Below are 17,135 nucleotides of genomic sequence, written 5' to 3' on the forward strand. Positions count from 1 at the left end.
AGAAGAGCTTGGTGGGCTACAGCACATGGGGTCTCAAAGAGCCAGATATGATGGGAGTGCCTAAGCATAAGCACCCTAATACTAACGATGTTGAGCATCTTTTCATGTGCTTATTGGTCAATTTGAATATCTTCTTTGAAGAAACATCTATTTAGATCATTTGTTCACTTTTAAGTTGGGCTATCTTTTTTTTATTGTTGAGTTTGCGTATCCTAATACAAATCTCATACTAATTTGCAAATATTTTCTCCCTTTCTGTGGGAGAAACTTTTCACCTTCCTGAAAGTGTTCTTTGGACACAAACATTTTTACTTCTGAAGTCCAATTTATCTCATTTTCTCTCTGATTTCCTGTGCTTTTGGTGCCATATCTAAGAAGGCTTGCCTAGCCCACAGTCACAAAGATTTACTATGTTTTCTCCTAAGAGTTTTATAGTTTTAACTCTTACATTTAAATCTATGATCCATTTTAAGTTAATTTTTGTATACAGATGAGGTAGGGCTACAGTTGTATTTTTTTTACATGGAGATATCCAGTTGTCCCAGCACCATTTGTTGAAAGGGAAAATTGTACTTCATTTTAAAGTACGTAACTATGACTGCATAGTCACCTGGCTCCCAGTTAGACTCTAAGTACCAGGAGGGCAGGAACCGTGCTCATCCTGTTCACCACTGTATTTCCAGCACTCAATCCAATACCTATCTCCTAATAAGCACTCAGATATTTTGGCTGAACGTAATACATTTATTATTAACAATAAACACTAACAACTCTATTATGAATTAGAGGTTTTATCATTTCCACATTACTTAGGCTTACAGAAGTTAGGCAACCTATGCCTTGTTCTGCTGGTTCTCAATTTTTGACTTAAGAGTTCCCTCCTCAGCTGAGAGGCGGGTTAGTGAGCTCCTCAGAGCAAGGACTGCTTCTCCTTCCTCATTTTGTTGCCACTAACACAAATTCAGCTCAGGACTTGGCAGAAGAGACAGGCTGGACAGATGAGTGACTGACAGACAAATGGCCAATGCTCTCCATAACCGGGTCCGTACTTATCTCCAGTCTCTCCTGGCCTCAGACTCTGATCCAGCAACACCAAACAGTGTAACAGTATACAGCTTCCCCTCCTCACCACACACTCAGGCTGTTTCTCGCCTCAGCCTCAGTACTATCACTTACACTGTTCCTTTTGCCTAGAATGCCTTTGCCGTCTATTTGCTAAACACTCTTAATATTTTAAGACTCTGATCAGGCGTCATTTCCTCTGGGACATTTTCTCCGGTCCGCCCGGTAGATGAGGGCCATGTGCTGGGCTCCTGTCTCAGCACTATGAGCGGAGACAGCCTAAGGACCTGCACAGTGACTGGAGAGCACGGTGTCTGTCCATGAATCCTCCAGGCAAGATCACTGGAGTGGGTAGCCACTCCCTTCTCCAGGGGATCTTCCCGACCAGGAATTGAACTTGGGTCTCCTGCACTGCAGGTGGACTCTTCATCGTCAGAGCCACCAGGAAGCCCTCCTGTCTCAGCACAGATCATGCTGCATCACCAGTCTTCCCCTGACTCCTTAATTGAGGGCAGGAAGCGTGTCTGGTCAGTTGTCCCCGATGCCAAGTAAACCACCCAGCATGCGGCAGGTGCTCAGTAAGCTTCCATCAAACGAACAAATGAATCCTGGAGAGAAAGGGCAGGCAGTCTGAAGTTCAAGACTGATACCACCATACTTCCTTCGTTTAAAAAATGCTTGTGCTGATGGAAACAACTGAGTTGAGCACTCAGCAGAGGCCTAGCTCCCTGCTGGGAGAAGGGGAGTGGGTAGGGGTATAGTCTTTCACCCAGACTTGTTTGAAAAGAAATGTGATCTCCACGGCGAGAACAGGAGGCCTCACTACTCCCAGCCCCGACAGCTCCTCACTCAGCTCTGTCCGATCCTGGACAGATGTGCCTTCAGACTGCCCTGGGCCCTAGTTTCGGTTGAGTAGGTTCCTGAGTCCAGGAGCCAGGCGTGGGGTGGGCTGAGCCCAGGAGCAGGGCCACCTGCTCACGCTGCCGACAGGTGGGATGGGGCTTCAGGACCGGGCTCCCACTCCTGAAGAGCCACAGCTGGACCTGCAAACAATGTTTAAGTGCCTTGGGGGAAGAAGGAAACAGCTGCCACACAAAGAGAAAGGAGAGGAGGATGGGAAGGAAAAGAGATCCAGTCTCCTTCTGATATAGCCAGCTGGAGTTTGAAAATTAAGACTCTGGACTGCCTGCTTCCAGTTTGCTGGCAAGTCAGTAAAAAGTAGCTTTCCCCAACTTTCACTGTACTGGAAAAGAGGATAAGACATGTGTGGAACCAGACCTTGTCCCTGCCATGGGGAGGCACACAATCCAGTGTTTAAGGTGAAGGCCAGTCCAAAGCTCCTTAATATAAAGAACACGGTGAGTGCCAGAAACTTCCCTGTGCCTTTAGCCAGGCAGGCCCACACCACGAATGGTTAGCCAGCTCCACGTAAAACAGGTAACAGTGCCCACACTTCAGAGCTGTTGGTTTGATCATCTCACGCTGCCTGAGGACTCCTCATCTGTTCCTGATTTGGGCAGTGTGTGAACCACGCTGGTTTTCCTGTTCATGGGCTGAGTGCCTCTTCAGTCCTGATGTTCAGCCCAGCTTCTCCCACCTGACCTAAAACTTCTAGTAAAGCAGTCTTCTCCTGCACGTCTGGCACAACTCTTCCTAGATGACCTGACCACCAACCCCACCCCCTCCTGTCCCCACCCCAGGCCAGCAGAAGGTGCAGGGCAATGGGCAGATCACACTCAGCTGGGAGGAGTCTGAAGTACTTGAGTGGAGGCTGGGAGGCTTTAAAGCAAAGGTGTAAGGAACACAGTGTACACACAGTGGTCTGTGTGGAAGGCCCACACCTAGACCCCAGAAACTGCAGATTCCAGAGTATCCTTCAAGAAGATGATGAAACTCCCCACCTCCGAACAGAAGAGCTTTGAATTGCTTCCCTTCACTATCAAGAGCTCTCCCAAGGCTCTGGGAAGGTAGGCGGTTATCAAGGCAGAGGCACACACAGCCCAGAACCCAGAGAGGGACAGGAGAAAAGGAGGGGAGAGACAGCATTACTCCAGGTCTGAGTTTTATTCCAAATACTGATTTGACCACACAGATCATATACATGGTGACCCAACTGTGTATAAACTGTGAGTAAATATTTTTAAAAATTGAGAATGGAATTCTATCCTGGTATTAGCAGCTCTGTTGGGCAGAGCTAAAGGCCAGGACACAGATAGGAAGAAATTAACGGTAGTGTTAAGCACCTGTGCAGAGTCTAGAGTGTAAAAAGGCTAAATAATCAAGAACCTGTGATAGGAATTCAAGGAAGTTTCCTTCAAGCAAGGGTGGTCAGCTTCCCCCAACTCCTTCCTGTAGGTCCAGCTCTCTGAGCAGGAAGAGCTGTGATTGGCAGGTCACATGTTTGTTTCCTTGAGACCACATGATGAAGGTGAGGGGAGACCGTCAGTTCTGAGGGGCCGGGTCTGTGCCTTGCTCATCTCTGCCTCCCTCACAAGGGGTGAAGGGAGATTCTGATTGAGTCTTCATGATCGACAGAGACAGGACAAGAGGAGGCAGGAGAAAAGCAGGTTAGAGACTGGGGACATACAGGGAAATCCTTGCAGACACTAGCCACATAAGCAAGAACAAATGTTCTGAACCACACACGTACCATAAAGTCAATCACTTTCTGTAATTTGGGGGTGGGAGGCTTAATTGTTAAGAAAAATGTGTATTTGAAAGAGCTAAATCAATAAGCCCTTGGGGGCTAAGTGAAACAGAAAAGGAATATGTCAAGGCTGTATATTGTCCCCCTGCTTATTTAATTTCTATGCAGAGTACATCATGCAAAATGCCGGGCTGGATGAAGGACAAGCTGGAATCAAGATTGCAGGAAGAAATGTCAATAACCTCAGATATGCAGATGACACCACCCTTATGGCAGAAAGCGAAGAGGAACTAAAGAGCTGCTTGATGAAGGTGAAAGAGGAGAGTGAAAAAGTTGCCTTAAAATTCAACATTCAAAAAATGAAGATCATGGCATCCGGTCCCCACTTCAAACAGATAGGGAAACAATGGAAACAGTGACGGACTTTATTTTCTTGGGCTCCAAAATCCCCTCGGCTGGTGACCACAGCCATGAAATTAAAAGACGCTTGCTCCTTGGAAGAAAAGCTATGACAAATCTAGACAGCGTACAGAGACATTACTTTGCTGACAAAGGTGCGTACAGTCAAAGGTATGGTTCTTCCGGTAGTCATGTACAGATGTGAGAGTTGGACCATAAAGAAGGCTGAGCACCAAAGAATTGATGCTTTTAAACTGCAGTGTGGGAGAAGACTCTTGAGAGTCCCTTGGACTGCAAGGAGATCCAACCAGTCCATTCTGAAGGAGATCAGCCTTGGGATTTCTTTGGAAGGAATGATGCTGAAGCTGAAGCTCCAATACTTTGGCCACCTGATGAGAAGAGCTGACTCACTGGAAAAGACCCTGAGGCTGAGAAAGACTGAAAGCAGGAAGAGAAGGGGACAACAGAGGGATGAGATGGTTGGATGGCATCACCAACTCAATGGACATGAGTTTGAGTAAGCTCCGGGAGATACTGAACGACAGGAAACCTGGTGCGCTGCAGTCCATGGGTTCGCAAAGAGTCAGACATGACTGTGACTGAACAAAACTCAGCCTCCCCTGGTGAGGAACAGGTGCTTTCACAGCCCTGCTGCTCTGCACACGCATGGCCTGTCCTGGCTTGCCAGAGGAAAGCAGCAGCCTGGCAGCAGTCACCTAGCAGTCATCAACAGGTGACTAAAGGGTCAGCAAAGACCTTAAATGACGGGCACAACCAGCTGCCACCCCGTCATGCCACCATACTGCAGCAGAAGGAAGCGAGGTTCATCTGTTTCTGAGGGAATGAATATGCCATACACTGCCTGCAGTTATGAATGGCTCTTATAACAGCAAGCTGACATCTGTGCTTGGTTTTTAAGATGCATCATCGCATGTTTATTAAACTACTGCTCCATCATATTTATTTGGCTAAGAAACAACTCCCAGCCCATACTTCCAAAAGTGGTTTATTAAAAACTAAGCCTTGAACATTAATACTCAAAAGCACCCTCGAGAGGCAATAATAATATGGCAGATAAAATGAAAGGGAATCAAAGCAGTAAGTCTTGATGGGGGCTGTGGCTGCCTTTCAACACTTTCTTTCACGTTCAGGCAGCTGGAGTGGGGAGGAGCACCATGGGTGCGCGGTGCTGGGTGCGCTGATAGCCACTTCCATCACCTAATTTCCTGTCCAAAATGTGGACATGGCGGCAGGGAAGGGAGGGTGTCCCACGGCCACCTAATCTATGCAAAAGGCAGTGGAAAAAAAAAAAGAAAAAAAGGCCAAAGTTCGGCCGAATGCTGGGCACCAAGTTTCACCAAGGATGAAGCCTCTGCCCCTAACAGCCCCACACTGATGCCCCATGTCAGAGCATCCATCCAGGACAGACTCTACTCTGCCCTGGCAGCTGGCTGAGGCCTGGGTCAAGTCCTGTCCCTGCGCGGGAACAAGCCTCCGATCAAACTGGCTAGTGGTCACTGGGGGAACAGATGAGCTAGGGAAGCCGGAGAAATGCAGTCGGACCCCAGGCAGGCACCCAGCCCTGCAGGCAGGTGGCTCTGGCAGAAAGACCTCTTCCAGCTCCCTCCCAAACCTTCAAGTGTCTCCATCCAGTCAATAAGCAACTACCCGTGGCCAACCCCACAGAGAAACAAGAACAAAGTGGAAGATTCACCGAGGATCCCACAAGATGTAGGAGGGATCCCAAACCATGCCCTGAGAAGAACAGAGCAACTGAGGGATCGCGGCTGTTTGGGGCCAGAAAAAGTGACACAGGAGCAGACTCTCTACCTTAAGATATCCAAGGGCTGGCCTGGGCCAAAGGAGCCCAAGTGACTCACTGACTACACGAAGTCACAGGGTTTGGTTCCCAGCTCAGCGTGAGGATTTCCTCCAAGGCAGTCACCACCAGAGCAAGGGCCCCACCCCACTCAGGCCTCCTACATGGGAGGGCAAGGCCTGTGGTTCGATACTTACCTTCTGACTTCTTGGACATTGTTGGCTCGAGCAGCTTCCATCAGGGCTGCATCTGAAGAGAGAGAGGGCACCAATCAGACTCCTGGCCAACCCTCAGAGCTTCCTGGAGGGCCCAGAAAGACAGTGGAAGTGAAGGCACTTCAGATACATGGGCTTTAACAAGTAAAAAGATGCCAAGATATACAAAGAGAAAGCTAGTCCTCCCCTGCCCACGTGAAAGCCTCTGTTAACAACTTGTCTTCCACATCTTTCTATCAGAGACCAGACTCAGAACTCTCATCACACAGGTGATCCAAGGAATGTGTTAGTACCACGTGTGGCCTACAGTAAACACTCAATGTGTGAATGCCTTCGCCCTTCATTAGCTATAAAGCTCTACAGGGCTTCCCTGGTGGCTCAGAGGTTAAAGCGTCTGCCTCCAGTGCGGGAGACCCGGGTTCGATCCCTGGGTCAGGAAGATCCCCTGGAGAAGGAAATGGCAACCCACTCCAGTATTCTTGCCTGGAGAATCCCATGGACGGAGGAGCCTGGTGGGCTGCAGTCCACGGGGTCACAGAGAGTTGGACACGACTTAGTGACTTTACTCTGGAGGTTTATGTAACTATCACATTATTAATCATCCCCCTACCTTGCCCCACTTTCTCTTTCAACTTCAGTCTCCCAGCCTAGTTTTGAATCTTGATGTTATAGGTCACAAACCTAGGAGGACAGAATAGGGAGGAGCAGGCAGGGGTGTGGACCTCTCCGAGAGTGGAGAGAGCCTTGACCAGGAGCCAGGCTCCACCACAGCCTGTCCACTGTTCACCCTGTGCTGTGGCGGCCTTTTCCCCCTCAACGCCAGCTTCCCCGACTATAAAGCAGGGGCACTAATCCCTGCCCTGACAGCCTTACAAGGATGCTAAAGAAATAACGGTTGAAAAGCCTGCAAACATCCCAGCGCCAAACCCAACGAAGGGAGAGCCAAAGTAGAGGATTCCAATCCATCCCTTAGGAATCGCCAGGCCTAGGAGAAAGGCAATAGCAAGCTTGGCCTGGCCTGGGCAGCGTGCGGGCTGCTGGCACCACCTTGTGGCCATGAGGAAAAGCTGTCAACAGCAGAGGCACGTTCTCTCTCCCAGGTGGCTGCAACTCTGAGCTCAGCTGCTCCTGAGCTCCCACTGATGGGCACCAGACAGACTCAGGCCCAGCCCTGTCTCAGGGAGCTCTCAGTCCAGCCAAGAGAGTCACCAAGTGAAAGAGAGAGGCAGCACTGGGCAGGGTGGAAAAGCAGACCTGGGTCTGGTCTTAACTCTGCCACTTACTTGCTGTATGACCTGGCTCACTCACCTAACCTCCTGTGTACAATATCCACCTTATCAGACATATGCAAACCAGTCCTGTGGTTCAGACCGATGCATAGGCCTACAGGTCGCCTCCTGGCCTAGACTCCAGGGCCAGGTCTTCCTCAGTTCCCCAGCTGCTCCCCCAGCACACACCCAGGCATGCTTGGACAGCCCCAGCTGGAAGGGGAACAAGCCTTCCTCAGATACTGCTGTATTCTCTCTCCCCTCACTCTTTTAAAAAGAAGTACCTTCTGCAAGGTCCCAGAGGGAATGAGGAATGGGCTGAGATTAGAACCGGGGTCCCCTGGCTCCTAAAGGGCAGAACTGATTACGCTGCACTGAGGGCCCTGGCTCACAACTCTCAAGTCAGGAGACAAGGGAACTGGCAAGTCAGAAGCGTTGGGACCAGTCATGGTTTGGTAAACATCATATATTTTGGTAAAAAGACCCCAGTGTCTTTTGCTGGGGTTCACATGCCACAGAGTCCAATCTGGAGCCCCCAAAAGCTCTGAGGCAAGACCTTGGACACCTTCTCCCCATCTGTCTAAACCTGCTGGACTTGGGACATTCCCTGCTCATCAATTTTCCATGGCTTTCCATACCTATAGGAGAATTTCAGACCCTCCAAACCCTCGCGCCTGATATCCAGACCCTACTCCCTCTGCTTTCACCTCATTTGAAAGACCTCTTCTCCTCCAACCAGGCTGGACAAACTGCTAGCCTCTATATGTACTATTCCGACCTGCGCTTTGTTCCTGGAAACATCTGCACAGAATACAAACCATCTTGAAGAACATTTACTAAGTGCCTACACTAAACACCAGGGACTATGCTGGACAATGCAAAAGTATTAAGGAAAGGAACTGGCATCAACCTGAAAATATCAAGACACACTCCTTGCTCTCAAGGAGCTCACAGTATCACTCTCCTTTTCATCTCTTGCCTTATCCTTCACAACTCAAATTCAAATTCCCCATCCTCAAGGAAGATCTCCAATCATTCAGGAAGGCTTTCCTGACCATGCTTGCCTTCTGATCCCCCAAAACACACTGTTAGATGACTCGCCAGATGCACAGGTCTAATGGCCCACATCGTCCCCTTAGCTGGCATTGTGTTAAGTCACGAGTTCCACATCAAGCTTTAAAGTAGGCGCACAGAGGGTATTCATACCTCTGTAGGTGTGGAAGTAACAGAATCATAGTGTGCCTAAGCTAGAAGAACCCTTAGGAGCTCTGTTTGCTGCTAAGTCACTTCAGTCGTGTCCGACTCTGTGTAACCCCATAGACGGCAGCCCACCAGGCTCCCCCGTCCCTGAGATTCTCCAAGCAAGAATACTGGAGTGGGTTGCCATTTCCCTCTCCAATGCATGAAAGTGAAAAGTAACGTGAAGTCGCTCAGTCGTGTCCGACTCTTAGCGACCCCATGGACTGCAGCCCACCAGGCTCCTCCATCCAAGGGATTTTCCAGGCAAGAGTACTGGAGTGGGTTGCCACTGCCTTCTCCGTGGAGCTCTGTTTCAACACCCTCATTTTATAGATGAGGAAATAGGACCATGAGAAAGGGCAAAAGTCCAAAGTCATGTGGGAATTAAAGGTAGAAAACAAGACCCCAGGTGACCTTACTCCCTGCCAAGGCTCTTCCTATACAGCTGGCCACATCCTGCTGAATAAACAAATGAATGTCAAGGGCATCCCTCCTCTTGGTCCAAAGTCTCAGAGCTTGGGATGCATGGAATCTTGAAACACCATGCCTCACTCTTCTCTTCGAGGAAGAGCTGAGAACCTGAGTAGCTGGACTCACGAAGGCTAGAAGTCTAGCTCCCTGCCTGCTCTCCCAGTCCCTGCTCGACTCCATGCACCCAAGGGTGATGCCAACCTGGGTCAGCCAGCCCCTGTGGTTGCTCTGGTTCTCTAGGGAGCCACCTCCCTGTATTCCTTGTCCTGCCAACTTCCCCACATAGCAAGATCACCTCATGCCTGAGACCAGGCACAGCAGAACCCTAGGAGTCTCCCTGATGAACACACCCACACTACTGAACTTCAAAAGGAATCAGAATAACAACACTGTAAGAGTAATGAGAAATCACCCTTCACCTGTGGGGAAACAATCTAGAAAGGAGCAAGCAGAGCCAAAGCTGGCACTGAAACCAAGTCTCTTCCCTTCTTAGGCCATGGACCCCAAGGACTGTAGCGTACCAGGCTCTTCTGTCCATGGAATTTCTCAGGCAAGAATACAGAAGCTGGTTGCCATTCTCTACTCCAGGGGATCCTCCCAGACCAAGGATCAAACCCACATCTCTTGTGTCTCCTGCATTGGCAGGTGGATTCTTTACCACTGCACCACATGGGAAGCCAAACAGGTTTCCTGGAGACCTCTTAAAAAGGAAATGAACCAAACAGAATGGTAGAAAAATAGGCCACATGCTAATTTCAGATGTTTAGTCCAACGCTCCCATTGTACAGATGGATAAGGTGATACTCCAAGAAGGGAGGCTGACCTTTAATAACTGTATTATTATAATACAATAATTATTCTTATGGGCTTCCTAGGTGGCACCAGTGGTAAAGAACCCACCTGCCAATGCAGGAGACATACAAGACGCAGGTTTGATCCCTGGGTAGGGAAGATCTCCTAGAGGAGGGCATGGCAACCCACTCCAGTAGTCTTGCCTAGAGAATCCCATGGACAGAGGAGCCTGTCAGGCTACTGTTCACAGGGTCCCAAAGAATCGGACACGACTGAAGCGACTAGGCATGCATGTAATTATTATTCTAATACAGTAACAGTTGCATAATTTGAGAAATTACACAACTCAGAGGCACTGAACTCCTCAGCCTGCTCTATGACCAAATTATGTCTGGGTCCTACCAGGACTGAAGCTCTAGTGGTCTAAATCTATAAGCGACTCCCACCCTCCAACCTCATGGACTCAGGACCCACCTCCCACCTCTCACTTGCACATAAACAGACTGTCCCGATAATCACCCTTGCTGGACGGGCTCTTGCTGTAACAATGAACCACCAGCGCCGTGGCCAGGGCCCACACGCCCAAGCCGGCTCTGCTGAGGACTCCATTCCAGCTGTCCTGTCCAGGCAGTGTATCTTCGGGGCTAGGAAGATGTCCCCACGTGGCAGCTGCAAGGTAGGGGGTCTCGGTACGCCCTCTCTGGCGCCCTCCAGTGGCTGCCCCTCCTCCGGTGAGTAGGGCCGGCGACGTTCCATGGCGCCCCCCGACGGCCGCCCTCAGCCACTGAGGCTCCCCGCGGCCCCCGGTGGTCACACTCTGGCCGGTGGCACTTTCGTGGCTCCGGAGCGATGGGGACCTAAGCAGCTGGAGAAGGAGCCGCGGCGCCGGCGCTGTTCTCTTCGACACCAGGGACCCCAGCATCGTGACAGCTGCTTCGATAATCCTCTGGTGCCGGCCCCTGTGCTGACCACTTCCAACATGGCTGCCGCGGCGCGTTCGAAGACGCCGCGGAGTGGAATTACGCACTACCTCACGGGAGTGGTAGTCCCTAACCCTAGATCTTGACGTAGCGGGGGGGAGAAATAAACTACATTTCCCAGAAGGCTGTGGAACTTGCGTCATAATGACTGCAGACTCACCGGATCCTGGGGCGTATTGGGAAATGGAGTTTGGACATGGGGGCGTGGCAAAAAGGGAAACACCAAGCAGGGGCCAGGCCATTAGAGTTAAGGTTGGAATCCCAGAGTCTTCTTCCAAGTTTAGCTAAAACATGCGATGCAATTTTGAGTATTGTAAATTAAACGGGACTCTTCAGCAACTTGTGCTTCTTGTAGCCTGTGTCTCTTTTTAGCCTGGGACTGCTTTTCACAAAGATAGCTAGGGTAACTGATGCACCTGAAATAGGAATTCCTTTTCTTTTCTCTCTTTTTGTTTTTTCTACACAGACCTTCTTTCTGTTAAAAAGTTGACGCCTAATCTTGCTTTCCCACTTACCCTATATTTAAGGTGCTTTCATATGTTCTATCTGTCTCATCCTTGTGGCAGCCGCATAAGGGAAGCTGGGCTAGGACTATTATTCCTGTGTACAGGGAAGGGAATTTAGGCTCAAAAATAAAAGAATTTGTCAATAGATCAATACGTAAAGCTCAAGCCTTCAACTCCAAGCCATCACCCCTTTGATACTTGCACCCCTATCCTGCCCTCATTTCTCCAGATTGAACCCGTGAGCAGGCGAAAAATGAAGTGCTTTTTTTTTCCTAGGTGAGAAATGGATTTATTTAGAGAGAAGGACACTCCACAGAGCTCCAGCCTTCTCAGAAGCAAGAGCAGTCTTGGGAGAAACACACTCCACAGACTAGAGAGTGGGCTGTCGCAGAGAGTATGAGTAGTCTTGAAATGCAGTGTGGTTAATTTTTATTGGCTGGGTTATTTCACAGGCTGATGAGAAAAGCTGTGATAAACCTAGATAGCATATTAAAAAGCAGAGACATCACCTTGCTGACAAAGATACAAATCGTCAAAGCTTTGTTTTTTCCAGTAGTCATGTATGGATGTGAGAGCTGGACCGTAAAGAAGGCTGAGCACTGAAGAAATGATGCTTTTGAACTGTGGTGTTGGAGAAGACTCTTGAGAATCCCCTGGACTGCAAGATCAAACCAGTCAATCCTAAAAGACACAAATCCTGAATATTCAGGGAAGGACTGATGCTAGAGCTGAAGCTCCAGTACTTTGGCCACCTGATGTGAAGATCTGACTCACTGGAAAAGATCTTGATGCTGGGAAAGATTGAAGGCAGGAAGAGGAAGACAGAGGACAAGATGGCTGGATGGCATCACTGACTCAATGGACATGAGTTTGAGCAACTTCGGGAGATGGTGAAGGACAGGGAGACCTGGCATGCTGCAGAGCAACTGAACAACAACAATGGAGGATTATTCTAGCTATTTTGGTGGCGAGGTAAGTGTGGAGATTTCCAGGAATTGAGCCACTGCCCACTTTTTGGTCTTTGATTGTTGGCTTTGGAACTATCATGGCACCTCTGGGTGTGTCATTTACCTTGTTGATGTATTACAATGAGCATATACTGAGGATCAAGGTCTAGTCTAAGCTGACTTATCTGCCATCTTGCTGCTGCTGCTGCTAAGTCGCTTCAGTCATGTTCGACTCTGTGCGACCCCATAGATGGCAGCCATCTTAGGCCCATTTGATTCTAATCAGTTTATGTTGTGTCCTCAGGCTATGTCATTCTTTCAAAGGTTGTGCTCTGCCCCCTTCCCCCCGTTTCATTTGACCCTCAGATTTTACTACATATTGTTACGGGAAGCAGAAGGGCAATGGTCCATCTTCTGTAACTGAGAAGGCTCTTCTTTATACCAGTTCTAGATCCTGTTCCTGCACTTACTTCAGAGTATCAGAACCTTCCCAGATGACTCTATTTAAATAAGCTATCTTCCTTTCCACATCGTTCTTATCCTGCCTACTTTGTCTTCATATCACGTTGCACTTGACATGCTGTTGTTGTTTAGTTGCTAAGTCATGTCTGACTCTTTTGTGACCCCATAGGCTGTAGCTCGAAAACTCCTCTGTCCGTGGGATTTCCCAGACAAGAATACTGGTGTCGACTAAAATAGATGCACAACTTGAGAGCTTCGAGTTAAGTTTTATTTGAGGCAAAATGAGGACTGCAGCCCAGGAGGCAGCACCTCAGATAGCTCTGAGAGATAGCTCCAAAGAGGCAGTCAGTTCAGTTCAGTTCAGTTCAGTTGCTCAGTCATGTCCGATTCTTTGTGACCCTGTGGACTGCAGCATGCCAGGCCTCCCTGTCCATCACCAACTCCTGGAGTTTTCTCAAACTCATGTCCATTGAGTCAGTGATGCCAGCCAACCATCTCACCCTCTGTCATCCCCTTCTCCTCCCACCTTAAATCCTTCCCAGCATCAGGCTCTTTTCCAATGAGTCAGTTCTTTGTATCAGGTGACCAAAGTATTGGAGCTTCAGCTTCAGCATCAGTCCTTCCAGTGAATATTCAGGACTGATTTCCTTTAGGATGGACTGGTTGGATCTCCTTGCAGTCCAAGGGACTCTCAAGAGTCTTCTCCAACACCACAATTCACAAGCATCAAATATTCAGCACCCAGCTTTCTTTAAAGTCCAACTCTCCCATCCATACAAGACTATTGGAAAACCATAGCCTTGACTAGATGGACCTTTGTTGGCAAAGTAATGTCTCTGCTTTTTAATATGCTGTCTAGGTTGGTAATAACTTTCCTTCCAAGGAGTAAGCATCTTTTAATTTCATGGCTGCAGTCACCATCTGCAGTGATTTTGGAGCCCCCCAAAAATAAAGTCTGCCACTGTTTCCACTGTTTCTCCATCTATTTGCCATGAAGTGATGGGAAGAGGCTGTCGGGGAACGTCAATATATAAGATTTTAGTGAAGGGGGAGTTCAATGCAATCAAGCGGTTACTTTACGAGAGGTTTTCTACTAGTCACAAGGATCTGATGTCATCATGAAGGGATTTAGTGCTTTTTTAGATATGAGGAGATACAAGGATTGGAATCATGAAATCAGTTCCTGAAAATATCCAACTATCTAAAGACCTGTCCCATCAGATAGATTCCCTGGAGTACAGAGTACCTCACTCCACCCTGAACTCCCTCAGGGGGTGTTGAAGGTCAACAGCTGCAGCAGCATAGGGTTCAGTCTCCACAGAAAGTGAAAGTTTCTCAGTCCTGTCCAACTCTTTGAGACCCCATGGACTATACAGTGCATGGAATTCTCCAGGCCAGAATACTGGAGTGGGTAGCCTTTCCCTTCTCCAGGGGATCTTCCCAACCCAGGGATTGAATCCACATCTCCCGCATTGCAGGCAGATTCTTTACCAGCTGAGCCACAGGGAAGCCCAAGAATACCGGAGGAGGTAGCCTATCCCTTCTCCAGGGGATCTTCCTGACCCAGGAACCAAACTGGAGTCTCCTGCATTGCAGGCAGAGAGCTTTACCAACTGAGCTATCAGGGAAACCTCAGTTTCCACAGAGGCAGATGGCAAATGCCCCTGTTGTTTGGTTGCTGGCAAATGCTCTTGGTAAATGCCAATATGTAGTTGACACTGGAATGGGTAACCATTTCCTTCTCCAGGGGATATTCCCGGCCTGGGAATCCTGCATTAACTGGTGGATTCTTTACCATTGAGCCACCAGGGAAGGGCCACCTGATATACTAAATATTTGTATTATTGTCTTTCTCCAGTAGAAGTTAGTCCCACAAGACAGGACTTTTAACAAAATTGTTTTATTTTGACTGCACTGCATCTTCATTGTGGTGTGCTGGCTTCTCTTGTTGTGAAGCATGGGCTCTAGAGTGTGGAGCCCTGTACCAAAGTCACAGGACAAAAATCTCTGGAACTGACTGAGTCCCATAGCAACTGTTGCCATGAGCCTGTGGATCTAAACCGCCAGTTCCCTGGCCCTAATTAGGTAAAATACTCACCCTATTACTCACCCAATAGCAGCCTAGCCAATCAACTAATGCCACCATTCCAGTAGGAATTTTCTGTTTTGAGGTTATAAAAATTGGCTACTAGCTCATGAAAGGGTAGGCTCTCTCTTGAGCTGACCCACTGTTAGAATAACATCTCTCACTCTAATAAATTTTATTCTCCTTTCATTTTGCCTCATGTCTGGAAATTCTTTTCCAACCTGTGCACAGGCCATGACATAGAGCTCAAGGTTTCCATTGCCTGAAGCATGTGGGATCCTACTTATCCAACCAGGGACTGAACCCAAGTCCCCTGCATTGCAAGGTGGATTCTTAACCACTGGACCACCAGGGAAGAGGGGATTTTTTTTTTCCACTTTCACATCACTAGAACAATGTCTGGAACAAAGAGGAACTCAATATGTATTCATTCACTGAATAGCTTACTCTCACTATGTTAGCATGGTCATATTAAAATATGACCTTTAGAGTGAAGGCAGACCTGAATTTCAATTATGACTCTTGTATTTACTACATGTGTAACTTTGGACAAATTTCTTTGCCTCTCTGATTATTAATTTCCTCATTATCATCAAAGATAATACCTACCTTCAAGGCAATTAGTTGTATTAAATGGGATAATATGTAGACCACTAACATTCCTGGCTCACAGTAAATCTTCAAGAAATGGCAGCTGTTTTATTCCCTGCTCTAGGAGTTTACTGGATTTCCTATTGTAAACTTCTTGTGGGCAGAAATGGATTTCCTCATTTCCTCATCCCTTAGTGAAGGCACTCAGTAAATAATTGTTGAATGAATGAATATTTTTAAAGTGTGCAATAGTTGAAGTAGTTTGACTTTCCTATTTCAAGAGATTCCCATGTCATCCTGTCTTTTAAGCCACTCTATTCGCTATAGCAGCTTCACCTTCCCTGTATTCTTAGCGTACCTCTGCCTTCCGGCTTAGGGTTGGTCACAACAGGAAAAGCGGTCTCTGAGCTCCCATTACCGGGTGGGTCACAGAGTGAGTGTGCAGTGTTCAACTCCTCTGCTGCAGACACATTCCAAGGTCCTTCAGTTTACTTACAATTGCCTAACTTTCCAAGCACATATCCATTTATTCTCTCATATGGTTTTCACAAATAACATCTTTGAAAGGAGCAAGGCAGGGTTGAATCACTATTACCATTTAGTTGGGAGTACTGAGAGGTTAAATGATCAATGTCTGGCTGAATGAGAAGCAGTGGAGGAGCATGGGAGAATCATCCATTAAAATCAGCCAGGACTCAGTGAATTCTAGTTCTTCAATAAACAATTCAAAATCCCCTAGGTCACATTAGTAACATTTAAAAAGATCTTCAGTTCAGGGACTTCCTTCGTGGTACAATGGATAGGAAGCTGCCTGCCAATGCAGGGGACATGGATTCGATCCCTGGTGCAGGAAGATTCCACATGTCTCAGAGCAGCTAAAGCCTGTGCACCACAATTACTGAGCCTGCATACTGCAGCTACTGAAGCCCATGTGTTTAGAGCCCGTGCTCTACAACGAGAGAAGCCGCCACAGTGAGAAGCCCATGCACCGCGACAGAGTAGGCCCAGCTCACAGCAACTAGAGAGAAAGCCCGGACACAGCAACGAAGACCTAGCACAACCTAAAATAAATAAATAAATTTCTTTTAAAAAGATCTTCAGTTCATGATGACTTCCTTCTGGTCTGCTCAGAATGCAAGAATTTTTTGTATCTGGTTGTAGTTACCCTACCTGGGCTTCTAGCTCTTGGGGTGGGGCACAGAGAACTCGTTTCATTTAGTTTGTGGTGAGGTGACTAGAGATATTGGGGTTCAAGAGGATGCAGAAAGTGGAGGATCAGTGCCATTGCTGTGGTCACCTTCCACTAGGGTAGGGTTGAAAGCTTCTAAGGAAAACACTTTTCCTGAAAAACAACAACACACTCCTTTTTAAACAAAATAATTAGATATGTAGGAGATAATGAAAGCTGGGTTTTTCACTGTTAGAGAAAGAAGCTATAAGTAAGAAAGAGAGAAAGCCAAAATGAACCTTGTGGCATTGGATTGGAATTAGGGGTATTCAGTATAAACTCATGGTTTTAAAATATATACAGATATATCCATAGAGAAATATGGATATGTAAGTATGTATGGGTTAGTATATTCCATATATGACCTCTCTCTGTCTCCTGAGAGAGTTTAGAAGCAATGACATGTTAAACACTGAATACACA

At 47.7% G+C, this 17,135-nt stretch overlaps 1 protein-coding gene across 3 annotated transcripts in view; it reads right to left on the bottom strand.

The window, feature by feature from the left end:
* CLPB (ClpB family mitochondrial disaggregase) overlaps nt 1-10,834 on the bottom strand; it is a 138,801-nt gene extending 127,967 nt beyond the window's left edge. For all 3 annotated transcript variants that reach the window (XM_068988823.1, XM_068988822.1, XM_068988821.1), the window contains exons 1-2: nt 10,432-10,834; nt 6,125-6,176 (exon numbers count right to left, since the gene is read on the bottom strand). In XM_068988823.1, coding sequence (XP_068844924.1) covers nt 6,125-6,176; nt 10,432-10,834 — 455 coding nt within the window. The remainder of the gene's footprint in view (nt 1-6,124; nt 6,177-10,431) is intronic.
* Nucleotides 10,835-17,135: the final 6,301 nt, after the last annotated feature.

The sequence above is a fragment of the Capricornis sumatraensis genome, chromosome 16, assembly GCF_032405125.1.
Source record: "Capricornis sumatraensis isolate serow.1 chromosome 16, serow.2, whole genome shotgun sequence".
Classification (NCBI taxonomy): Eukaryota; Metazoa; Chordata; class Mammalia; order Artiodactyla; family Bovidae; genus Capricornis; species Capricornis sumatraensis.